The sequence below is a fragment of the Phyllobates terribilis genome, unplaced genomic scaffold (assembly GCF_046119375.1).
Source record: "Phyllobates terribilis strain yellow unplaced genomic scaffold, ASM4611937v1 Scaffold_2__4_contigs__length_985480577, whole genome shotgun sequence".
Classification (NCBI taxonomy): domain Eukaryota; kingdom Metazoa; phylum Chordata; class Amphibia; order Anura; family Dendrobatidae; genus Phyllobates; species Phyllobates terribilis.
In genome coordinates this window covers 201,862,417-201,889,337 of record NW_027362762.1, presented here as the reverse complement: position 1 = coordinate 201,889,337, position 26,921 = coordinate 201,862,417, and the positions used below count along the sequence as shown (strand labels likewise).

The 26,921-nt window shown below is 43.2% G+C and overlaps 1 protein-coding gene across 4 annotated transcripts in view; it reads right to left on the bottom strand.

Moving 5' to 3' along the window:
• The window catches only part of ADCY6 (adenylate cyclase 6), a 217,129-nt gene extending 193,645 nt beyond the window's left edge, over positions 1-23,484 (bottom strand). For 2 of the 4 annotated variants that reach the window (XM_073663797.1, XM_073663799.1), the window contains exon 1: positions 23,004-23,120. In XM_073663797.1, the coding sequence (XP_073519898.1) occupies positions 23,004-23,032 (29 nt within the window). In that variant the 5' untranslated portion in view covers positions 23,033-23,120. The other 2 variants (XM_073663800.1, XM_073663801.1) reach the window with 2 other exon arrangements.
• Between the last annotated feature and the right edge of the window lie 3,437 nt (positions 23,485-26,921).

The window sequence follows — 26,921 nt, the reverse complement described above, 5'->3', positions numbered from 1 at the left end:
TGACTAAAGGTGCCTGCATAGGGTACGATGGGGCCTCTATTAACCCCAACATAAGAGGGCAGCTGCATGGAGAGGTTCATATCTGACCTAAAAGATAATATTCCCAGTGATAGGACTAGTCAGGCCGACGTCTGAAATATGTTGCTGTATAAGTGGCCATTGACCCTTCAGCCCCCTGTACAATTTCTTGGAGCAATTTTCATGCATGTTTAGTCACCAATTTCATGGAGAATGAGGTTACCAAAATCTGATGGTCAGCTTCTTCAGCATGTAAGCAGCCAGAACAGGCACCAGCTGGGTAGCGTTTGCAAGTTTTGGCCGGGGGAGACTGTTGCTCCTGTCGGAGCTCACATTGATGAAGTTCTTGATTTACACCACCACAGGCAAACGTGGTAGGTTCAGACTTGGTTCTTAGTGGACCCTTCTGAAAAAAGTAGGTTCAACCAAAAGCTGACTTGGTAGTTTAAGGGCCCATCCACACTGGCGAGTAGCCAGCGTATAACTCTGAAGAGTGCTATCTGATGTTATACTATGAAGCAATGCTGACTAACATTTATTTTCTCATTCCGAGTCGGCATGAGAAAAAATAAATTATTATTATTTTTTTTTTAAAAAAAACGCTGCATGCTGCGATTGGCAGCGCACGCCCATACAAGTCTATGGGTGCATGCAAAACATCTGAGTGCAGTCCGATATGCGCCGACTCCCAGAATGGAGAAACTGAGTTCTCAGTCTTCCCCCGCACTGGTAATCAGATTGTGAGAGAATCGGAGTACAGTAAAATGACACTCTGATCACACTCACTTCAGAGTCTGAACTGAGGGCCATCTGCATATAGCATCAGATTCTCTCGCATGAGAGAATCATTGGATGCTACTCGCAAGTGTGAGCGAGCACGAAAGGATACCAGGACAGGTCTGGAGTTCCCATCATAGCAAAATTGTCTGCAAATAGCAAAAACAAGAAAACAAAAATTGTATGAAAACCATTATCCAGTTCATTTCATGCCTTAGGTTCTTAAATAACATCATCTGACACTGTGAATACAGAGAGAATAATGTGCTCAATTGGAAATTGAGAAAACATTTTTATGTGGCACATTCACATCAGTGTCAGGGGACATTTGTTTTTAGTACAGATGTAGTCTGAAATTTTATGATACTGAGACCTTCTGAATTTCATTTTTCCCAGAACTGAATATCATCATCAAGTACCCAACAAATGGCTTTCAGTTGGCCATAAATCCGAACTACCCACAAGCAGGGAACACCACTTATACCCATAAATATGAGGTTTTCCAATCAGTTTAAGGCCTCATTCAGACATTAGTCATTTCTCTTGTAAAAAACAAACAGATTTTTAACAGTCTTTGATCAGTGTCGGTTTTTACCACCAGAGTTTCAGCATTTTTTTGCGTATGAGGTGGTTTCTCAGCAATTGTGTGTTATCTACCTCACCAACACAGACAACGCCAGTGACTGAAAGCAGCGGTCACACGTTGTAGACAAGATGACACTACTGCAGCCCTGCAAACAAATATCAGTGAGAAGCAGTAAAAACTTGACTTTTTTCACATTTTAAAGCATTTCCAGCTTTCACCTTAATTTTAAACTTAAAACGAACAATCCCTTACACAATAGGAAAACAATTAAAGTTATAATCATAAAGGGTTACTCCCAAACCTCAATTTATCTTTCTGATCACTGGCGATCCTAACCACAGACCTCTATGGACACAAGCTTCACTGCACATGCGCTATGACGCGCTATGTTCCCTGCGCATGCGCTATGACGCGCTATGTTCCCTGCGCATGCGCAGTGAAGCTGGTAATCTCACAGCCTCACTGCGCAGGCGGCCGGACATATACAAGTGTGCATGTGCCCCACAATATCAGTGCTAGCCAGGAGGCAGGATTCAAATACATGGGCCGCGCCAGCAGTGTGTGAATGCTGCGCCCGCCCAAGACTGACTAAGACAAGCACGCCCCTATGACTGAAAACGCAGGTAGGATCTAAGTATATTAAACGTTATAAAATCATTATAGCTGCACCAATTTTCATGAAAGCAGCTTGTTAGTGATGCACATTGCATCACTAAGAACGCTATGGGGGCAGTCTAGAGGGCAGCTAGGATGTGACAGGTTCCCTTTAAGTGCCTCATAAAAGGACCTTTCACCACTTTTCCTTTAAACTGTATTTAACTAAAAAGGGTCATTCCTGTCATGCCATCATGCAATAATTCCTAAAAAGCACCTGAAGGGTTAATAAACTACCTGAACACAGTTTTGAATATGTTAAGGGGTGCTGTTTTTAAAATATTATCACTTTTGGGGATCTCCAATATATAGGTCCCCCAAAGTCATTTCAAAACTGAACAGGCCCCTAAAAAAAAAAAATACATTTCGTAAATTTCCTTGAAAAAATGAATAAGTTACTGCTACATTTTTAAACCTTCTAACATCCTAACAAAAGAACATTTTACAAACGGTGCTGATGTAAAGCAGACGTGAGGTAAATGGTATTTATTAACAATTTTGTTTGGAATGACTGAATTAAAGGGATAAACATACAAAGATTGAAAAAATTGCTACATTTTTAAAATTTTGGTCAAATTTCAGATATTTTTTTTTATAAATAAACGCAAAACAGATTGACCTAAAATTACCATTAACAAAGTATAATGTGTCATGAAAAAACACTCAAAACCACTGGGATATTGACATATAAAGTGACACTGCTGAGATTTGAAAAATTTGGTCTCACTAAGGGGTTAGATAAAAGGGTAGGATTAACTCTCCTAAGCAGTCTATATGGGCATGCAGGTCATATGAAGCTGAATAAAGCGATATCATGATATCTGCGATCTGTCTTATTCCAGAGAAATCCACGTTTTTATTATACGTAAATGACCTCTTCCAGGCGATGGGGGGGGATGCTGCCTGGAGGATAATTCTGCCTCCAGAGATTATTTTACATGAAGGGGGAGTTACCAGTGTGAGACAAGTAACTAACACAGAAAAGGGAAAATTAAATTTGTCTTCTTGCAAGCACATTTTTTGCTCCTCTGAGCTCTGCTGTATTGTTAACAATATTACAACCATGTTAGATGGAAGCTGAGAAGAACCTGCAGATGTGTCAGGTATAATCACACACAGCTCTGCTCTGATCAGGAGAGCAGAAAGCGGCCATTACATATCACACTGGTAACTCCCCTTCATGTATAATAAGCCCAGGAGGAAGAGTTATCTTCCAGACAACATCCTCCCCATAGCCTGGAAGAGGTCATTTACATAAAGTGATAAAAGATGATTTAGCAATAACAAGGCATCTGATGTGATGCATACAGGGAGGGCTTTTTTCAGCAGTCTATAACCTGTATGGCCATATTAATAGTTTAGATAAGTCAAATGTGGTGACAGATTCAATTTAACCTCTGTGTGAACAAAAGATTAAACATTTTAAATAAACAGCAAATGACTAATTTTACTGAATTTTCTAAACAACCTCAAACACAACTTGAAATAGCCAATTCTGATATTTTTATCTCAAGTGTATAGCGAAGATTGAAAGCAAAAAAGAAAATAAAAACTATAAACCCACTACTTGGAAAATGCAGGGTTAACGGGGTCAATGCAGCTAAAATTAAAAAAACTAAAGGAATAAAATAAATTATATTGATCTGCTTCACGCTACTGTTCCAGTGCAGCTTCCAAAATCCACCCTGCTGGTCTTCTGTTTACCTTGGCTGCAGTTGTCACGTTCCACATATCCAATGTGACCACTGCAGCCAATCACTGGGCTCAATGGGATACAGCACTACATAGCTGAGACTAGTGATTGGTGTTGCAGCGATCACATGGGATGTATAAGAATAGGTCTCTCATTGGTCTTCTGTTTACCTCGTCTGCAACAAAGAATACGGCGAAACAAAAAACAGCGGGTATGAAAATTGGCAAGTTTTCAATATTTCTTCATTCATTATAAATGATTGATGGCTGGGTGCAGTTTTTAAATAGCCAATACAAAGTGTTTAAATGAGAAAACTGCCATAAAAAAACACACTTTGAATAGATGCAAAATTATTGCACAACTTTGAGTTTTCACATCAGCTCCTAGCATCTCCGCCAAACGTGAAGAGCTGTGGTGGGACAGGGCATGACTATGTCCAACCATCAAATTCAGCAAAAGTGCCAGCTTTTCTTACACCAGAAATGTTACTCCAACTACTGACAAAATCAATGAGCGCCTCTTATTCCTGCACGCCAGTCTTAATGAATCAGGGCCATAATGTTAGATGTCACCAAGCAGAGATTTCCCTGATTAGCCACCGAGTATCAGGTTTTCAGCAGTTATCTTACAATGTAAGAGCACACATACTCATCTATAGCTCCAACAAACCCACAAGTGGAATTCACCTTTGTAACCTTAGGCTACAGTCAGGGGCCAAAATTTTGAGACTGACAGTTTAGTTTTCACAAAATTTACTGCTTTAGAGTTTTTAGATTTTTTTTTTTAGTTAGATGTTTCTATGGTTACTGAAGTACAATTATATGCAATTGTCCATCTCTATGAAGTATCTAATAATCCGATAAATGGTTGATTTAGGGGTAATCTTAAGGCCCCAGATAACCAATTGTTAGGGGAGATGTCCAGTTTTGGAATGCCAATTGCTTTGTTACTTGGAAGTGAGGTTGCAAGCCAGACACGTCTGATAGAGAACACACAAAAGCACTTTGCAGAAGACTGCCGAGATGGGTGCCACATGAATGATCAGCCGAACAATCATTCGGCTGGCCGCCATTTATTGCGTATGGCAAACCTTACAAGTAGCAATGTACTTTCCTGTAAATCCCTTCTGATGCAAAGTAATGATGGCTACATGCATTTCCTTGGAGGTAACCATGGATAAACAGCAGAAGATAATGATTTCAAGAAATGCCCTCCTTTTAAAGCAACCAGTCTGCTTTTAGAATTCAATCAGCACAACAGAGTGATATTAGATGCCTTGTTAACACTTTCTCCTGACCCAACATGAAGATCACCAAAATTATGTAAGCTGGTCATTTTGTGACAGAACTGAAATTCAGTGGAAATGTTTTTCATGGCAATAAATAACTTTGCAATTTATCTGATCACTCTTCATAAAAATCTAGAGCAGGGGTCCTCAAACTTTTTAAACAGGGGGCCAGTTCACTGTTCCTCAGAACACTGGAGGGCCGGAATATAGTTTTTTTAAAAAAAAAAAAAAAAAACTATGAACAAATTCCTATGCACACTGCACATATCTTATTTTGAAGTAAAAAAAAAACAATACAGGAACAAATACAATATTTAAAATGAAGAACAAGTAAAGTTAAATCAGCCGGTATTTCAACGGGCAGCATAGGTCCCCAATAGGCAGGTAAATGTCCCCAATAGGCAGCATAGGTCCCCAATAGGCAGGCTGTTTCCCCCTTACAATGCCCCATGCAGGCTGTTCCCCCCCTTATAATGCCCCATGCAGGATACCACTCCCCCATATAATGCCCCATGCAGGATACCACTCCCCCATCTTTATAATGCCCCATTCAGGATGTCACCCCCCCCATATAATGCCCCATGCTGGATGTCACCCCCCATATAATGCCCCATGCAGCATGTCACCCCCCCATATAATGCCCCATTCAGGATATCACCCCCCCATATAATGCCCCATTCAGGATATCACCCCCCTCTCTTTATAATGCCCCATGCAGCATGTCGCTGCCCCATATAATGCCCAATGCAGGATGTCACCACCCCCATATTATGCCCCATGCCTCCATACATTTAAAAAAAATAAATAAATAAATAAATAAATACTCACCTCACTTCTCACCTCCTGCCGCTGCTCGGGTCCGGACTCCAGCGTTGCCGGCGTCTTCCCGCTCTGCACTGCCTGTGACGGCTCAGGAGAGGGCGCGGTGGAAAGACGTCACAGGGAGCATACAGCAGGAAGACAGAGGATCTGCGGAGGCACGGGGAGAGGTAAGTATCCGGCTGCCGGGGCCCTGAGCAAGCGGGAGGGAGCGGGCGCTGACACCGCTCTCCTCCACCCACAGCCCGGCAGGCCGGATAAAAATCCTCCGCGGGCCGCATGTGGCCCGCGGGCCGTAGTTTGAGGACACCTGATCTAGAGTTAATAATGCAGATTGCCACCTTAAAAAAAAAAATGAGGTGTAAATTTAGTTAAGACCAAAATTTGTGTCACTCAAATTTTTGGCCTGCATCCATGATTATATTCCATGTATAGAAAATAATTCTCCATAGCATGCGAACTGCATTTATTGCAGCACAAAAACAGTCAAAAAGTTAATTTCATTGCATATTCTCAACAGCCTCAAATATGACCATGAAGTTAAGTTCTGTTGGTTAATCTTAGAAGTACACATCTGTAGGCAATACTTTGACAGCATGGCCTATAAACACGTTTAGAAAAATCCTCTATGACATTTGGCTTCCAATTAGAAGACGACCAGATCTGATATGTGGGCGCTACATCCACAATTAATTCAGTTTGTCACCCAGCTGAGGCTTGCACAAATTCCCGAGAAAGACCTTTGCCTCCTGCTAATATTTGTAGATACCCTTGACTTTTATTATATCCTCATGTGTCATCTGTCACACAACACGGACATTAAGACCTAAATTATTCTCCTACGGCTTCATGGTTATACATATAAAGTTACACATGTATAGAAAAGAAATAAAAGATTATGCTTTAGAGAAATCCAAGGATACAATCAGTGAGAGGGAGATGACAAACAGTCATAAAGAGAAAGAAATGAAATATTTCCAGAGCGGATACCAGGGTGTAATTCATCACTGGGCAGGCGATGTTACACACAGAAGTAATACATCAGTATGCACACAGGAAATTGTCAATAAACTATATTTCAGGATCCAAAAAGGGGAAGGATGCGGATGTCAGGGGACAACCGACAAGAGATATATGTGAGAAAAGCTGGAATGTACATTAGTTCCCAGTACTGGCGCAAAAAAAGAAAAAATTCCCTGTAGACACAATGTAGAGAAAGTGGCATACGATCAGTGTCAGATTGTAGTTGTCATTACTGATTGTTTGCTGCATTGTCCATAAACGTCCTGTGCCTTAGAGGGACAGCTTTACAGCTTTACAAAGCAGTGTTACACCAGGATCACAGGATAATTTTGATGGCCAAAATGAACCTTGGTTGTCGCATATACAAATGTCGCTTTGGCATTTACACAGTTGCTATGGGAACCTGTATATCAAGACGACGTGACCTGCGACTCCCTGTATTACCCATTACACAGATCACTATTAATATTGATATAGCAGACAGTATTAGATCACTTAGGGCGCGTTCACATGACCAACTGTTCGGTCGGAGTGCTGGCCATGGAAAATGGACAGCACTAAGGCCAATGTTATTCAATGGGGCTGTTCACATGAGATATTTTTTCACAGGCCAAACATATCTGTGAGAAAAAAAAATTGCGGCTTGCACTAGTTTCTTCAACTCGCTTACTCAAATCTATGGGTATATTTCCTTATGTCTGCGTTTTCTAGATGAAATTCAGACTTTTCTAGACTCGTGAGAACCTATTCTTAAGTTGTCCATCAAATAAATAATGCACCGTACAGGGGTTACCCAAGCGGCTCTAAATGTACAACGTGTTGGGGGTTGGGTGGAGGGGTGAATCTTCATTTGGAAATTTCAACATTCCTGATGGGTTTTTTTTCTGCCGGGAACTAAGCCAAAAGGCAGTTGCTCGGTTTCCTCTCCTCTGTTGGACATCCGTGCAAGCTCAGTCAAGTAGGTTGGGAAAATATTCACTCGAATGACAGCAATATTAGGGGAATGGGTCCCACTGGAGTCCCTATTACTAGAGAGCAGCATTGTGAGATCGCAGGTGACAGCTACACACTGATGCTTGACATACATATTGAATTAAAAATTGGTAGACTGTTTTGGTGTGTTTGGGGGCCTCTTCACTCTCACATCTTTGATATTACTCACCCAGATAAGATGAACATCCAAGCCTGTCAATTATGAGACCAACCTGTTAATATGTATGGGAGCGTCATGACTCTGCCCAAAAAGCAGATGCTCTTAGAAAGGAGAATTGGGCATGTTGGCTTTCAATATGCCCAATGCTTTATTCTAACAGGAGATAGGAAACCACCAGAGCTGTCTGACAGCTGCTTATTCCTTTTCTATCGCAGAGAACACATGCATGCTCAGTCAAGCAGAGTGTACATGTGTATGAAGGAGAGTGGGGACGTCAGAAGGAAAGGTGCTAGCCAAACAAGTGGTGTCCAGTGTAGGGCCACCTTTCTAACCTTCCCATCCAGCTGAGGCTCATCTCACCACCACACTGCAGAAAAACAAGAACATTTGGCCGAGCTGTGACTTTCTTCTATATTCAAATGTGGGAGAAACTCTAGAATTGCATGTTTTTTTTCCTGCTGCATTGGCTGTATGAAATTTATGCGTCATGTTCATATAATAGAGTACTGCTTGTAGGGCACAAAATATCGGTCCATATGGAAGAACACAGAACAGGGGAGATAAAATGCCACCTATAAATCCCATTTACCACTTTGGTGTACGCTGCGGCAGCTAAATACTGAGATTTTATGCAGTTTAAATGGAATTGGTCATCTGGTTTATGCCACCGAATCTGTGCAACATAATGTAGAGACAGAGCCCAATTCCAGTGATGTGTCACTTACTGAGATGCTTGCTGTAGTTTTGATATACATCATAGTTTTATCAACAGAATAAACCTGCTGCCATGTAGTCCTCCATATTCATGAGCTCTCTATAACCCTGCCACCCCCAACACTGACTAGCACTTTCTGCCTATGCACAGTGTACACAGAAAGCGGCCAATCAGTGGTGTGGCCAGGTTATATAGAGCTCAGCATTCAGAGAACTGGTAGAAATGCAGCAGGTAAAACAGTTTTTAAATTAAAACTGAAGCAACTAGCAAAGTAAATGATACATCACTAGAATCAGGGTCTCAGCCCATACATCATGATGCTCTCAGATGAGGTAGAAAATTTACTAAAGTTTATTCACTACAGGAAAAGGAAATAGAATATGCATTAGTAGGAGGACATAAATATACCAGAGATGGCTCAAGTGGTTGTCCACTTGGCCAAAATTCCTGTCAGTAGTAGTCACATGCCCCTGCATCGTGACGTTATTGTTGCAGCAACAAGTAGAGACTGGTGGTGGTCCGGTCAGTGTCAGCATGGAAGCAGAGGAAGATTAATAAGGGAGGGGTATTGCTTTTTTTAACATATTCTACGACTTAAAATAAAAAGTTAAAAAGGGACATCCCCTTTAATTGTGTAAATCCTAATAAAAGACTAATGCAGGTACATGTCAACCACAAGAAGTATCATGAATGGCACTAGCTACAAACTGAAGATGATATCAGACCTGATTTATTTCTCTATAACTTATCACACCACCTACACCAGCTTTTATCCATACTTAATCATATCAATCATATCACAGAACAATAAACAGCCACAAAAAACAGGTAATGGAGGTATTAGCCAGAAAAGAAAACTATTGTAGTTTATAAAGCGAATGCAATGCTTGCAGCAGGACTGGCTGATCATAAGACACTAAACACCAGACCATGTCTGGACACATGACTGGACATCTTGTCTCCGGGAACACAACAGAACAAAGTGTGTTGTGGAGATTAACTCCTAACAAGCTGCGGTCAAAGAGTCATTCACTCACCATGAATGCGAAAACGTCTGCTCACGTACGTCCTATATATTGGTCTATAACCCAGTGTTCGCTATTCACAATGGAGGACACTAGTTTGTAATCTTGGAAGTAGCCAACACAAGACAGAAAAACATGGAAAAAGAAGAGTGCATGGAACAGGTGACCAAATACTCAGACCCTTCAGCGCCAAAATGGCTGACTATGATGGAAACTTCTCCTCACCAGATAGGAGGACAGAATGCTTTAACAAGTGAAATACTGTGAAAGGGAACAGACATTATTGAGCATAACGTCAGTGGCATACCTTCCATAGAGGCAAGGTAATTCGGGACATGAACATTTCTCTTTTTACTTTCTTATTCCTGACGCCATAGTGTCTCTCTTAATGGACACATTTTGTAGCATGACAAGTACATACAAACAGAAAAGTTCGGCAAGAATCAAGCAAAGACGAGAAGTAAAAATAGAGGAGTATGAGGAATTGTTACCATTCCCTTTAAATTTATAATCATTTTAACAAAACTTTATTCACATGTCCATGTCTATTTTGCTTCTGCAAAAAAAGACCCAATTTCATCCATGTTTCAGTCCATTTTTCATGCATTTGTCCTTTTTACCAAATACATGTCATACAGTTTCTCAAAAAAAGGGGTGAAGGTCTCCAGAGACCAATTCCTGAAGGCAATAATAACTGGCGGCCACAATTCAAGAACTGGAAGTTGGATCACTAGAGAACCTCTATGCTACACCAAGTTTAGTTTAGTGGCACTACAGGGAAGGGGGGAATATTTGTGTGCTAAATCCATAATACAACCGCTCTATAGTGACAATGCTACAACTGAACCTGGCCTTAAACACAGACTTTAGCCATCAACTCTGCCCCCAACATGTCTATCACACTAATGAAATATTAAATGTACACTGAGAAACCACAGCTTATGAGACGAGAGATAACTTTATCCCGTGTCAGCCTCCTGTGCCCTGTGAAAATTATACTTGACAAATAATAATGGGAATGTGCTCTCATGGTATAAAAGCTTCACTCAAATAAAACTAATCCCATCTCAACATGGCCAGCTAATCATGGTATACATTTCAGTTAATCTCCAGGAATTTATGGCTTTACCACCCAATCTTGTATAACAAGTGGTGTGACCATACTGATGCCAGGTCTGGAAGTCGTAATGACCGTAATGTGCACTGTGTGCTGGTAGAGGAGCTGTCAGGGAGGCCCAGGAAGCTGGGGAGAAAAAGCAGACATTAGCTCAACCTTTCTGTGTGGGGTTACCCTTAAAGGAGCACATCTGCCAATCAATCTGGAATCACAGTCATTTTGGTTTCAGATCAGCTTTCTCAAGAACACATTTAAAGGGACTGTCAGCACAGAATGACTGTTCAAACCAAGCACAGGCGCTCGCCGATCATTTATATACACCTTCCCACCTACTTGTTTTCTATCCATCTCCGCCCTTCTCTGGCCCTATGGAGCCAGAGCTGGCAAAGACAACAGGGGGTGGAGATAGAGGGACCCAAGCAGGTGGGAAGGTATATATAAATGATGGGCAGCACCGAGAGCCTGTACTTTTCACCCCCAAAACTATTTATATGTTCATGTAGCTCTTGCAAAGACAAATCCAGCAATACCTTTACATGGCCTGTCCATTCCTCCATTATTTCCCATCTCAATCAAGGTTTGAACTGATATGTAAATGAAGCTGAAGTACTTTTTGAAGACCTACTGAAGACTGTCACTTCGGCTCTATTCTCCACCAGGTGCTGCCTCCTCCTGCTTGACTGACAGCTCATTTGATTGAAGTCACACGTTCAGTATTTGATCAGTATGTGTAAGCCAAAACCAGGAGTGGTTAAAAAAGGCAAAAGTGACGCACATGTTTCTATTATACTTTTCCTCTGATTGTTCCGCACCTGATTTTGGATCACAAATACTGAGGTAGAATACTGACCAAATACTGAACATGGCCTTAAGAAGTTATCAGTCAAGCAGAAATCAGTGATGGGTGGAAAGTACAGCAGGAGCTTGGGAAAGGCTTTCACACCCCCAAAGAGCTATAGCCTCATTTGCATATTGATTCAATTGCACATTTCTCCATAACAGAGGAATGGACTGTCTAGGTAAAGGTATGGCCGGCCTTTCCTTTGCAAGAGCTACATGTGGATATAAATAGTTTGGGCGTGAAAATATGCTAACAGGATTCCCTTTAACTAGTAAACTATTTTACAACTTTAGTGAATTTTCAACACTCTTAAACCATTTAATGCCAGATGTGTTTCGAACCTTCATGGGAACGTCACATTGGGAGGGGAGGAACGCTGACAATGTGGTCTTTTATCAATAGAACAGGTATATGAATCCTGATGGTCAAGCAAGCGTCCAGGCAGCTGTGTGCCTATACAACATCAAAGTCGCTCACTTCCTGAGCAATCTTTTGGGGCTTCATTTAGATGCATTCTATGTATGCATGCCCTCATCATCTACCGCCTCGACTAACACAATATCCTCCTCTGTGGCCTACCTGCTAACACTCACTTACCTAGCCTTAACTCTGCTGACCGACTAATCCACCTCTCTCCTCACTACTCATCCGCATCTCTGCAAATCCCCTAATTGGCTTCCAATTCACAAATAAATCCAGTTCAAACTACTAACACTGACCTACAAAGCCGTCCATAATCTGTCTCCTCTGTATATCCCATAACCAATCTCCCAATATCTTCCCACATGTAATCTCCGGTCCTCCCAACACCTTCTTCTCTCCTCCACACTCGTACATTCCTCACCCAATCGCTTCTAAGACTACTCCCGAATATCCCCCATCCTCTGAAAGTGTGTGCCCCAACACGTCCGCTTATCCACCACATTTGTAACTTTCAGAAAGAACTTAAACTCATCTCTTCACGGAAGCTTACAGCCGGTAATAACCCCACTGCCATCGGAGCTGCCGTAACTCCCCAAACTACTGCCTATAGCTCAGTGGTTAGCACTGCAGCCTTGCAGCGCTGGGTCCTGGGTTCAAATCCCACCAAGGACAACATCTGCAAGGAGTTTGTATGCTCTCCCCGTGTTTGTGAGAGTTTCTTCCGGGTTCTCCGGTTTCCTCCCACACTCCAAAGACGTACTGATAGAGAATCTAGATTGTGAGCCCCAATGGGGACAGAGATCATAATGTCTGTAAAGTGCTGTGGAATTAATGGCGATATATAAGTGAGTAAAATAAATAAATAAAAAATAAATATTTCAACATTATCCTGTACACTATAGTCCCATGAGACAAGGGTCCTCTCCCCTCTGTTACAGTCTGTCATTGTTAGTTTGTTCACTGTAATTTATATCTGTATGTAAGCCACTTTCAAAATGTACACAATGGTGTTTAAAAAAAAATAAATAATAATTTATACATATATATATATATATATATATATATATATATATATATATATATATATATATATATATATATATATATACACACACATACACATTTTTTTAAAATAAAAATAATAATGTACATTTGATGACACATGGACCAAAAATGGATCCAGCACAGTGAAAAAAAAAAATACAAGGGACAGTTTTTCATGCATGAAAAAAAAAAAAAACAATGAAGGAAGCCCTCTAGACTACTGAACTCATATTTGGACCCACTACTTGCAGGACATTTCAAGGGGTTGTGCAGCTGTTCTTAATGTAGACTTCGAGGTAAGCCGTCGCCTTGACAGTCATAGGTACAAAGCTATAACACAATGTATAACAATGGACCAGTGAACTAGACCATTCCTTCTTCCTGTGCCACAGGTTACATAAATGTGACTCCTTAAAGCAAGTAAGAAAATTCAACTTTACATCTGGATCTCCTGCACCACCGCCTTAAGCAATGCAAGCCGAGGTGCACATGGTGACATGTACAGACCTCCCTCACTGGGGAAGATAGGTCACTCACATTCAACTCAAGTGCTGGTGGCACATATTGATTCACGATGCCAGCGTTTTCGCTACAGTGCCAGTACAAGGATAAGAACAAGTGCAAACAAACCGTAAATCCATTCATTTTGTTTATGTACTTGTATCAGGATGGGGCAGGAATTGGGTCTAGCAGAATATCATGTATAGCTGGAGTGTGGTAAAAAAAAATACAACTAGATGGTACAAACAACCTTATATTTTTACCATAACACAATCCTTCTAGCCTAAATGCCATAATCAGCTGCAAGGTTATTTGATGAGAGCTTCTGGGAGCACACAGATTAAAACCAAGACTTTCTGCAGATCCTCACATTGATTTCAGTACAATAATAAAACCTACTCCAGCAGTTCAGCAAAATGAACATGATATCTGCCATTTTTAACTTTGCTAATTTCACAAGGTACAAAGTGTAATAACATTTCATTTGTAACCCTGGAAGCAAATTCTCAACAGCAAACCAACAAATGGCATGAAATCTACAATGTATCTTCTGTTATAGACGGCAGGAAAAATCCTGCACAGCGCTGAGACAATTACACAGCAATTCTGTGAAGCATCTGCCAATCACCCTCTGTAATATAGCCATCCACCGATGTCAGCTCACATTAGCCAGCCACCTCCAATGTGCACTGCAGGGTTTAGAAATACAGATGCCTTCACAGCTGGTTACTTAGAGTCTAACTGCAGGCAACAAGGGAGAATTACAGTGCAGTCACCGGCCACTAGGGAATCAGCATAGGAAATAATACAATATGAAAATATAATACTGGAGCAGCGCTGTCATCATCTGCCCAGGTGTCTACACTGGAAACACTCAACCTTCTACTACCGGCGACCCCAGATATGCTGCCCATTATGTGCACAGACAGTGTGGTCACCAATACAGAAAATCACAGAGAAAGCAAAGAACACCAAAAAATGGATCTGAGAAATAAATAGTGGAAAGCAGCGAGGTTAACAGCAATTTTACATGAGCCGTTGTAGGCTGTTAGGCTAAGTGCCCACGATGCAGAAATGCTGCATATTTTTTCCGCTTCTCCCTCACAGGAAAAACGCGTGCGGATTTTACATGCGTTTTTCCCGCCAGGTAGAAGCGTGTGTCAAGCGTCTTTGCATGCATTTCTGCATGCGGGTTATCAAGCGCTTTTCCAAGCGATTTTAGCATCACTTGGAAAAGTGCTTGACAACTTGGTCACACTATATATGACAACCGGCATGGATTTATATAGTGTGACCAAGTAATAGTTAAAAAAAAAAAAGAATAAGAATGGTAAAAGCCTTCGTTACTTACCGGTAACGGGATTTTTCGGAGCCCATGACAGCACCACGTGAGAGAGAGGATCCGCCCATCAAGGACAGGAAACCTACAGGTTAAAAAGGGCGGCCCTCTCTTCCCGCCTCAGTTTAGTTAACAGAGCATGAGAGTACCGCCAAGGTTAGTTATAACAAAACATAATCACATTAAGTATATTACTTTTCATCAATTTCCCACAAGGGTGCACAAAAAGAAATCAAATCTACAGGAGTGCACAACACCAGTGAAGGGAGGGAATATAAAGGTGCTGCCATGGGCTTCGAAAAATCCCGTTACCGGTAAGTAACTAAGGCTTTATTCGGTCATCCATGACAGCACCACGTGAGAGAATTACAGAGACGAAGGAAATTAGGGAGGGACCACAGCTTGAAGCACCCTTCTCCCGAAAGTGAGATCTGCAGAGCCACCCAGATCCAATCTATAGTGCCTATAGAAAGTAGAGGGAGAAGACCAAGTGGCAGCCTTACAAATCTCCTCAATGGAAAGCCCTGTCTTCTCCGCCCAGGAGGTTGACACCGCTCTGGTAGAATGCGCCCTCAATCCCTCCAGTATCTCTTTATCCCCTGAAGAGTATGCGAGGGAAATGGCCTCCTTGATCCATCTAGCGATTGTAGCCTTTGAGGCCTTACAACCCTTCCTAGCCCCCTGATAGCAAATAAATAGGGACTTATCCTTTCTAAAGCCATGTGATACTTCTAAGTACCTTAGGACGCACCTCCTAACGTCTAAAGTGTGAAGTCTCTCCTCTTTTTGATTTTTGGGCGGAAAGCAAAAAGTTGGGAGAACTATTTCCTGGGTTCTATGGAATCGAGTGGCCACTTTAGGAAGAAAGGCTGGATCAGGTTTTAATATAATCCTATCGTCCAGAATTTGCGTGAATGGAGGGCATATTGAAAGGGCCTGTAGGTCACTGACTCTCCTGGCTGAAGTTAGGGCTACTAACAGGACCGTCTTTAGGAAAATAATTTTGGGGGAGACTAAATCTAGTGGCTCAAAAGGAGGACTGGTCAAGGCATCTAAGACAAAATTCAAATCCCAGGGAGACATCTTTGCTTTGGTAATGGGTCTACACCTAAAGGAAGCTTTTATAAAACGGCCTATCCAATAGTTATCTGCAATATTGGAAAAAAATAAAGCTCCCAACGCCGACACCTGTACTTTCAAGGTACTGGTAGTGAGACCTAATTCTAAGCCTCGCTGCAGAAATTCCAGAATTTTCCCAATAGGGGGCCCCTCCTCCACCTTAACTTCTGCAAAGGACAGAAACTTCCTCCAGGTCCTGGCATAAATACGGGTGGTAACAGGTTTTCTGCTAGCCAGGAGAGTATTCACTACATTTGCGGGGAATCCTTTGTTGGTCAATAACACCCTCTCAAATTCCACGCCGTCAAATGTAGACTCAGGGTTGGAGGATGGGAAAGTGGCCCTTGAGTGAGGAGGTCCGGAATCTCCGGAAGAACCCAGGGATCTGATATGGACATCTTCCGGAGACAAGGGAACCACGGTCTTTTGGGCCAAAAGGGACATACGAGTATCACTCTGGCCTGGTCTGCCCTGATCTTTCTCATCACCGCTGGGAGCAGGATCATGGGAGGGAAGGCATATGCCAGAGGAAATCTCCAGGGAACCATAAAGGCGTCCACTGCCAGGGGTCCTTCTCTGGGGTCTAAGGAACAAAAATTTTCCACTTTCCGATTGGCTCTTGTTGCGAATAAGTCCACAGTCGGAAGGCCCCACATTTCTCCTAGGTGACAGCTCCTGTGAATCTTCCATAGCTTACAATGTAAGAATGGGCTGGGAAGCACCTCTATATGTTACCAGACCCTTTATATACTGGCCATACCGGTACCATGTGTGGGTGTGTGTTTCCTCTTTTTTTTTTTTTTTTTTTTTACCCAGGAGGGCGTTACCTGCTCCTTGGTCTTCCTCCCCAGGTCCAGGTGGGATCCAGGTGGGCTACTCGCTGCCAGGTCCTCAATCCCCCGGCGTTCAGCTGCTCGCGCCAAAAAATTCAAACGAGCCCCGCCCCTTCCGGTGACGTCACAGGGCTTCCTGCCCGGCGCACCAGAAGTCGCGTCAGAAGGTCGCGCCCGTCACGTGCGCCGCCGGAGCGACCTGGATCTCCTGCAGGCGGTAGCGGGGGGGGGGGGGGGGCCTGCTAGCGGCCCCACACCTGACGGACATCTACCTCCCGTGAGGCGATGACGCGCCTGCCGCAACGCTCACGGAGGCGCCCCCATGAGCCCTGCCGTGGCGTCTCCAGAGGACCAGGACGGACCGGCTCCAACCACCTGCTGTGGCCCTCTCTGGGACAGGAGTCCATCTTCTGCAGGTAAGCCTGCAAGGACCCCCATCATGGACAGGAAACCTAAACTGAGGCGGGAAGAGAGGGCCGCCCTTTTTAACCTGTAGGTTTCCTGTCCTTGATGGGCGGATCCTCTCTCTCACGTGGTGCTGTCATGGACGACCGAATAAAAATAAAGATTATACTCACCTTCCGATGTCCTCCCGGTATTTCCTCCGCTCCGATCGGTGTCTTGGGTGGCTCGCGGTGGTGTGAAGGACCTGCGGTGACGTCATTGAGTCATGTGTCAGGTCACATGACTCAATGACGTCATGGCAGGTCCTTCACAACACCGCGACCCATACAGCAGACCAGACGGAGCAGAGAAAACACCAGGGGCCATCGGAAGGCAAGTATAATCTTTATTTTTTATTTTAAACTCTTTTTTTAACAGGTACCATGGTACCCGGGTCTGGATGAGAGTCTCCTCTTCTCCAAACCCGAGTACCATCCGCACATAGAAATGCATAATATCCGTGTGTGCAAATGTGCTGACACGGATATTATGTGTTTCAATGCAAGTCAATGGCGGCAATTACGCTGCATGGCTGCAAAATTAATGGACATGCTGCGCATTTTTCCGCAATGATAATCCGCAGCGGAAGTTTCTGCAGCATGTGCACAGCACATGCGGATTATCATTGGGGACCATGGGGCACGTATTACCAAGCGTTTTAAGCTTTTTCGCTGCGGAAATTCCGCAGCAAAAACGCATAGTGGGCACACAGTCTAAATGACTTTTTTCTTTCACACTACATGTCATCAGTTTGGGAAGCTACAAGAATACTAGGAGAATATTACTGAGCGGCCTGACTTACTGGGGTAGTTTAGAGATGAAAATCAATACGATGACATAACCATGTATTACATTCATTTGGGCATTTCTCCCAATCTTTAAAGCAATAGACACCTTTGATATGAAACAAAAATATTTTACCTAATCTGTCATCGGGTTTTTCCCACCTAATCTGAGAGCAGCATCATGTAGAGACAGAGACCCTGATTCCAGCAATGTGTCACTTAATGGGCTGATTATTATAACTTTGATAAAATCAGTTTTATCAGCAGGAGGTTATCACTAGAGGACTAGTAAACCTGCTGCCAGGTAATCCTCCATGTTCATGAGCTCTGTATAACCCTGTGCCCCACCAGTGACTGGCAGATTTTTATCTCTGCAATGTACACAAAAAGCGGTCAATCAGTGGGGGCAGGGTTACACAGAACTGCTAGATCTGCAGCAGATATAACCATGATTTTATCAAAATAATAGCAAGCAGCTCAATAAGGCTATGTTCACATAGTGCTTTAGCAGACATTCAGTGGTTCCATCACAAATTCCTGCAAAATGGGATTTGTGTGCATGTGCTGATGGGGCCGTTGACTATAATGATGCAGACGAAGTCACAGTGTGCGCTGTCGGACATCATTTTCAGCCGTATATGCCTAGTTGAGGCGGACTCCAAGACGCAGTTGACGTCTTCATTCCAGCCTTCCAGGTATATAAGGCCGAAAATAACGTCCAGCAGAGAACACTGACGCCATCTGCATCATTATACTCAATTGCCCCATGAGCACCTATCCCATTTTGTGGGGCTTCAGACATAAGCCCCGATGGAGCCACTGATCATATACTAAAACGCTATGTGAACATCACTGGAATTAGCATACTTCCCCCTACATCATGCTGCTCTCAAATGGGCAGAAAAAAAAAAACAGGTGACATTCCTTTTAAAAAGCTATTACCATCCTAAGGCTATGTTCACACGTAGCGTTTTTGCAGCTTTTTTTATGCAAATTTTCAGCAACGTTTTGCAGTACCAGCAAAGGCTATGAAATTTCAGAAATCTCATGCAGACACCTTGTTTTTTTCCTGACTGTTTTGAAAAGAGCTGCGTTTTCGCAAAATGCAACATGTCATTTCTTTCAGCGTTTTTGTAGCGTTTTCCACCCATTGAAAGCAATGGGTAGTGCCAAAAACGCAGGTATCAGGTTTTGCTGCCAACAACTGAGGAAGTTGAATCAGGTTATTTTTTTATGCACTAGACATTATCACCATACACAAGAGACAAATGTACCCTGACAAAAACGCTGGAAAAAAACGCAGCAAAAACTGCTTTTTTGAGGTTGCTATTTTAATGCCAAGAGAGGTTTTTGCCTGCAGAAAAAAAAACGCAGCAAAAACGCTACGTGTGAATATAGCCCAACGGGTTTCATTAAGGAGACAATGGAAAAATAAAAAGCTTAGCAATTTGCTGTTTAAATTTCTCTCCGCTCCCCTAACAGATCTTTTTATTTTATGCTTTACTGTTCAGTGCCAAGGAGCCTGGCCATCACTGCCGCCTAGGAACAGTGGTTGAACATGAACAGTGTCTTCAAGCTCTTTCTTATGGAGATTGGTAGTGCACTGAGACCAGGCAGAATCGCTGTAGCTCCTGACCCAGCCACCTCTCCAGTCCGACTGAGGTCCAAGTGCCGCAGAAGCAAAGTTGCCTCAACTCACTGCATCAGGAGCACGATGATGATGCCTCAGGACTATACTATCACTCAGGAATGCCCACCAAGTAATCAGGAAGTCAAGAGGCCATACAATGTGCGACTAGCTCCTAATTTCAGACTTTTCAAATATAGGTGCGTTTCCCAGCCATGCTGGATATGAAATCACTGTCTTCACATACATCAGTACAACTTCATTTCTGGAGTGATTATTCTTTCTAGATCTCATTAAGGATCATATGTTTTCCACTCTATCTACAATCTGAGTGATCTTTCCTTCTCAGATGCTCTACCCCCTCTCCACACTGATATACAATGTACATTTTCATCCCCTCTCTGCTGCTATCTCTAAGGGCTTTTGTAGATGACCGTTTTATGGGTCTGAGTGCGATCCGACAAAACACTGGATAGCACTTGGACCAATTTTATTCTATGGGCTGTGCACATGTCCGAAAGCTGGTCCAAAAAAAAAAAACAGTATGCCCGAGTTGGATCCAATTATCAGATTGCAATCGGCAATGCAAATCAATGAGTCCGTGGAAAACACGGACTGCAATTGTATAACATCTGAGTGCAGTCCGATTTTCATGGACTGAGAATGCATAAGATGGAGACATTTTTTATTCCCCCCCTCCCCCATCTTCTCCTCATCCAAGAAAATCGGATCACGCTGTGCTCCAACTATGATTGGAGTTTGATCATAGTGCGATCACATAATTGGCCCAATTCTCTCAGGTGAGAGAAGATACTGTCATGTGACCCTAGCCTAACACTGATGATAGGAGGAGAGCTCAGGCACATGTGTGTCAGTTTACAGACCAGCTAGCTAAAGACTTTTTAATGAGAAGTATTTAGAAAGTTGCTTAAAGCAAGTCTGTCAGCCCTGAATTGCATTGTAAAATAAATACATATCCTTATAGGCAACTTTGCCCCCATAAAATCATACCTTTAGTTTATTAGCAGCTTGCGTCTATGTCCAGAATATCAACTTTATTCCAATATGCAAATTAGGGTGCTTAGTGCATTGCGCCATTTCTATTTGCATACCTCCGCCTCCCTCTTTTCTGATGGACAGCATTTACATTGTCCGAGCAAGCGAGGTCTGTAATGGAGAGTTGGTCGCATGAACACCAGCCCTCTTTCCTGTAGTCCATTGCTACAACAGCACAGCAACGTCAGGAGACAAAACTATGCGTGAGCACACACTCACTCACATGCACTCACTCTCAATTGCAGACTGAACTCCTTCAGGCAATTCAAGTGCTGTCAATCACAATCCGGGAGGCAGAAGTACACAAACACAAAGGGTGCGACGGTGAACTAAGGTGCTAGATCACTCCAGGGGTGCACCAAGCACCCTAATGTGACAGAGCAGAGGTGTTTGGCGCTTTACACTGTTTACATCACACCGCGACCAGAGGTTTTCACATCTGATTGATGGGGGAGGTACTACATTTTGGCTCATAGACCCCAGCAAATAGCAATTAAGGAAAAGAATCTGTCAGCGATCCGCTGAACTGGGACTATTTTTATAAGATTTTTCAAACAATTTAATGCATTTGTGTGCAGTAGGGCGCGTCGGCTCATATCTACCACCATCCGCAGCTCTTCTTTTGATTAGCTGTCCTGGCCAGCTAATCAAAAGAAGAGCCGCAGATGCTGGCAGGTAAGAGGCGGTATGCCCACTCCCACGCAGAGGCAACAAACCACTGCCGTGGCCGAAGGAATAAGACATGAAAATATATTCGCACCAACTCTAATGAACAGCAATATCACAGCAATTTGACTCTAGTAAGCTATAAAACATTCTAGGCGTAGCCCTAAACTAAAATATATCAAATATATACCACTGCTCCAATGAGTTTTTGTTTATGATGAGGTTTTTGTTTTACAATCAGTGGCATTTTTGGATGTGGATTTTCCCATGTAGGTGTCTTTATATGTCTCTACAGGGCTTGACGACCACAAGGAAGTTACAAGTGTAATAAATAAATTCCACCAAAATATAAGAGACTGCATAAAAAATAATAATAATAAAAAAAGCAGAAGTAAAGTGTGAGGGAGATCTATGCTGTAAAAAGTTCATAACTTGGGTAACTATCAGTTATGGTTGGACCATAAAGGGAAAAAAAAAAGCCTTGCACGTCCCAAAGATCAGACGTAAAACACATTGTTTAAAAGGTGCCCACTGCTGCCATTGCGACTTACTGTAAGAAAATGTGAACCCATGGCAAATACGCAAAAATCAATTCAGCAAGGAGGTGTCCTGTTAAAATTATCAGTATATTAAATAGTAATGAGATCTGGTGCAAATCATTTATCGGAGCCCCTACTAATCACTAGAAGGACCTTACAAGCCTACGACAGAGCTTCTAGCAAAACTCCAGGACACAATAATATGCATCACACTCCCACCGACTTCAGGCCAACAATCTAGTCAACATTGGGGGGTTCTAACAGGGGGTTAAAAAAAAAAAAAAAAAACACTACTATGCTCAGCATGCCACAACAACAATGCTGTCAGTTCAGGATGGGGGTCCTAGTTTTAGTAACAGCTGGAAAGCAACAGGTCTATCCTGACTGACATTTCAGAAGATACATATTTTCTGCCACAAACAGAAGACAGCAATATCCTAAAGTGAGAAGCTGAGATATGGGGCGCTGTTTGCTAAGAGCCCAGCATCTGTCTAGGTCCTGGACTCTAGGACATGGCAGGAACATAGAGATCATTGGTGATGTCCTTCTCCTGGCAGAATGGAAAGTTTCCCCCATGACATCGTACAGACCAGCAATCCATCCACAAGATGCCAGAGGCAGCAGAGGAGCAGGCAGGCCCATCCACCATGGCTGCAGCACAAGGTGATCCAGTGCTGGGCACAGCAGCAGCAATGACAGATCACACATGCAGAGTGGATCCCACGCCAGATCACGGCTCTGCTATCAGAGGGGGATCCCACCTCGGCCCCGTGTACACAGCAGCGGCACAGGGGCGGCCACAGCCCGGAGCAGCCTCCAGCACATTCCCGCACAGCCTGGCCCTTCTGCATTGCTGGCTCCTCCGCAGACAGCGCTCCCCCCCTGCACAAACCACCGCAATCCTCTGCCCAGACCTACCTCACACCCCCGCAGTCCGCCCCCACCATCCCGGGCAGCCCCCCTCATCCCGCTGCTGCTGCCCCGGAGGAAGGTCCGCACAGACACGGAGGCGGGAGGGACAAGGAGGAGAGACGCGAGACCGGGGGCACCGGGCATCACGTGGAGCAGAGGTGGCACTGCCAGGCTGCACACAGGTAGCACTGACAGGGCAGGCGGCCTGCACACAGCGGAGGCTACAGGTGACACCACTGACCTGGGGCTTCCCTGTGGCGACTGAATGGTGCTGGTTGGGTGGCAGTCGATCTCCTGCGGGGCTTTCTCCTCTGCAGCTGGCAGCGTGTCCTCCGTGCTCCCCGTGGATTTCTGTCAGCCCCGGTTCTCGTCTCTTCTCATGTCCGGGGAAACCGCCCTGTGCCCAGGTGTTACACTACCAGCAACTTGGTATCCCCGGTATCCCCAGCCGACGTGCGCGCCCCCGCTCAGTACTCTCTCTATGTTCAGGGCCGCACATGCGCAGTTGAGGCTTTACACGTGGACGCGCAATCCTGGATTTGGTAGCTTGTTATCTTCTTAAAGGGCCAGGCCCAGGTCGCCTGTCTATTTCGGACCCTGTCTGATGTATATACATGTTCAGTCCTCCTGATGTATCTGTACCTCGTGTATATGCATGTTCAGTCCTCCTGATGTATCTGTACCTCGTGTATATACATGTTCAGTCCCCCTGATATACCTGTACCTCGTCTATATACATGTTCAGGCCCCCTGATGTATCTGTACCCCTTGTATATACATGTTTTGTCCTCCTGATGTATCTGCACCTCGTGTTTATACATGTTCAGTCCCCCTGATAGACCTGTACAGTCTATTCAGTAGAACTATCAGCTGTGTATCCACCTGACTTCTGCACAACACAACTGATAGTCCCAACCCCATTTATAAGGCAAGAAATCCCACTTATTAAACCTGACAGGGCACACCTGTGAAGTGAAGACCATTTCCGGTGACTACCTCTTGAAGCTCATCAAGAGAATGCCAAGAGTGTGCAAAGCAGTCATCAAAGCAAAAGGTGGCTACTTTGAAGAACCTAGAATATAAGACATATTTTCAGTTGTTTCACACTTTTTTGTTAAGTATATAATTCCACATGTGTTAATTCATAGTTTTGATGCCTTCAGTGTGAATGTACAATTTTCAAAGTCATGAAAATACAGAAAAATCTTTAAATGAGAAGGTGTGTCCAAACTTTTGGTCTGTACTGTACATGTTCAGTTCTCCTGATATACATGTACCTCGTGTATATCCATGTTCAGTCCCCCTGATATACCTGTACCTCGTGTATATTCTTGTTCAGTCCTCCTAATGTATCTGTGCCTCGTCTATATACATGTTCAGGCCCCCTGATATACCTGTACCTCGTGTATATACATGTTCAGGCCCCCTGATATACCTGTACCTCGTGTATATATATATGTTCAGTCCTCCTGATGTATCCGTACCTCGTGTATATACATGTTCAGGCCGCATGATATACCTGTAGCTCGTGTATATACATGTTCCGCCCTTCTGATGTATCTGTACCTCGTGTATATACATGTTCAGGCCGCCTGATGTATCTGTACCTCGTGTATATACAGTACAGACCAAAAGTTTGGACACACCTCATTTTAAAGATTTTTCTGTATTTTCATGACTATGAAAATTGTACATTCACACTGAAGGCATCAAAACTATGAATTAACACATGTGGAATTATATACTTAACAAAAAAGTGTGAAACAACTGAAAATATGTCTTATATTCTAGGTTCTTCAAAGTAGCCACCTTTTGCTTTGATGATTGCTTTGCACACTCTTGATGAGCTTCAAGAGGTAGTCACCGGAAATGGTTTTCACTTCACAGGTGTGCCCTGTCAGGTTTAAATAAGTGGGATTTCTTGCCTTATAAATGGGGTTGGGACCATCAGTTGTGTTGTGCAGAAGTCTGGTGGATACACAGCTGATAGTCCTACTGAATAGACTGTTAGAATTTGTATTATGGCAAGAAAAAATCAGATAAGTAAAGAAAAACGAGTGGCCATCATTACTTTAAGAAATGAAGGTCAGTCAGTGCGAAAAATTGTGAAAACTTTGAAAGTGTCCCCAAGTGCAGTTGCAAAAACCATCAAGCACTACAAAGAAACTGGCTCACATGAGGACTGCCCCAGAAAAGGAAGACCAAGAGTCACCTCTGCTTCTGAGGATAAGTTTATCCGAGTCACCAGCCTCAGAAATCGCAGGTTAACAGCAGCTCAGATTAGAGACCAGGTCAATGCCACACAGAGTTCTAGCAGCAGACACATCTCTTCAACAACTGTTAAGAGGAGACTTTGTGCAGCAGGCCTTCATGGTAAAATAGCTGGTAGAAAACCACTGCTAAGGACAGGCAACAAGCAGAAGAGACTTGTTTAGGCTAAAGAACACAAGGAATGGACATTAGACCAGTGGAAATCTGTGCTTTCGTCTGATGAGTCCAAATTTGAGATCTTTGGTTCCAACCACCGTGTCTTTGTGCGACGCAGAAAAGGTGAATGGATGGACTCTACATGCCTGGTTCCCACCGTGAAGCATGGAGGAGGAGGTGTGATGCTGTGGGGGTGCTTTGCTGGTGACACTGTTGGGGATTTATTCAAAATTGAAGGCATACTGAACCAGCATGGCTACCACAGCATCTTGCAGCGGCATGCTATTCCATCCGGTTGCGTTTAGTTGGACCATCATTTATATTTCAACAGGACAATGACCCCAAACACACCTCCAGGCTGTTTGACCAAGAAGGAAAGTGATGGGGTGCTACGCCAGATGACCTGGCCTCCACAGTCACCAGACCTGAACCCAATCGAGATGGTTTGGGGTGAGCTGGACCGCAGAGTGAAGGCAAAAGAGCCAACAAGTGCTAAGCATCTCTGGGAACTCCCTCAAGATTGTTGGAAGACCATTTCCGGTGACTACCTCTTGAAGCTCATCAAGACAATGCCAAGAGTGTGCAAAGCAGTCATCAAAGCAAAAGGTGGCTACTTTGAAGAACCTAGAATATAAGACATATTTTCAGTTGTTTCACACTTTTTTGTTAAGTATATAATTCCACATGTGTTTATTCATAGTTTTGATGCCTTCAGTGTGAATGTACAATTTTCATAGTCATGAAAATACAGAAAAATCTTTAAATGAGAAGGTGTATCCAAACTTTTGGTCTGTACTGTACATGTTCAGTCTCCCTGATGTATCTGTACCTCGTTTATATACATGTTCAAGCCCCCTGATATATCTGTACCTCGTGTATATACAACCCCTGGCAAAAATTATGGAATCACCGGGCTCGGAGGATGTTCTTTCAGTTGTTTAATGTTGTTGAAAAAAAGCAGATCACAGACATGGCACAAAACTAAAATCATTTCAAATGGCAACTTTAGGGCTTTAAGAAACACTAAAAGAAATCAAGATTAAAAATGTGGTACTCAGTAAGGGTAATTTTTTTCAGACCAAGCAGAGGGAAAAAATATGGAATCACCCTGTAAATGTTCATTTTCAAAACTAACACCTGCATGAAATTAGATCTGCTCGTTAGTCTGCATCTAAAAAGGAGTGATCACACCTTCGAGAGCTGTTGCACCAAGTGAACTGACATGAATCATGGCTCCAACATGAGAGATGTCAATTGAAACAAAGGAGAGGATTATCAAACTCTTAAAAGAAGGTAAATCATCACGCAATGTTGCAAAAGATGTTGGTTGTTCACAGTCAGCTGTGTCTAAAATCTGGACCAAATACAAACAAAATGGTGGGAAGGTTGTTAAAGGCAAACATACTGGTAGACCAAGGAAGACATCAAAGCGTCAAGACCGGAAACTTAAAGCAATATGTCTCCAAAACAGGAAATGCATAACAAAACAAATGAGGA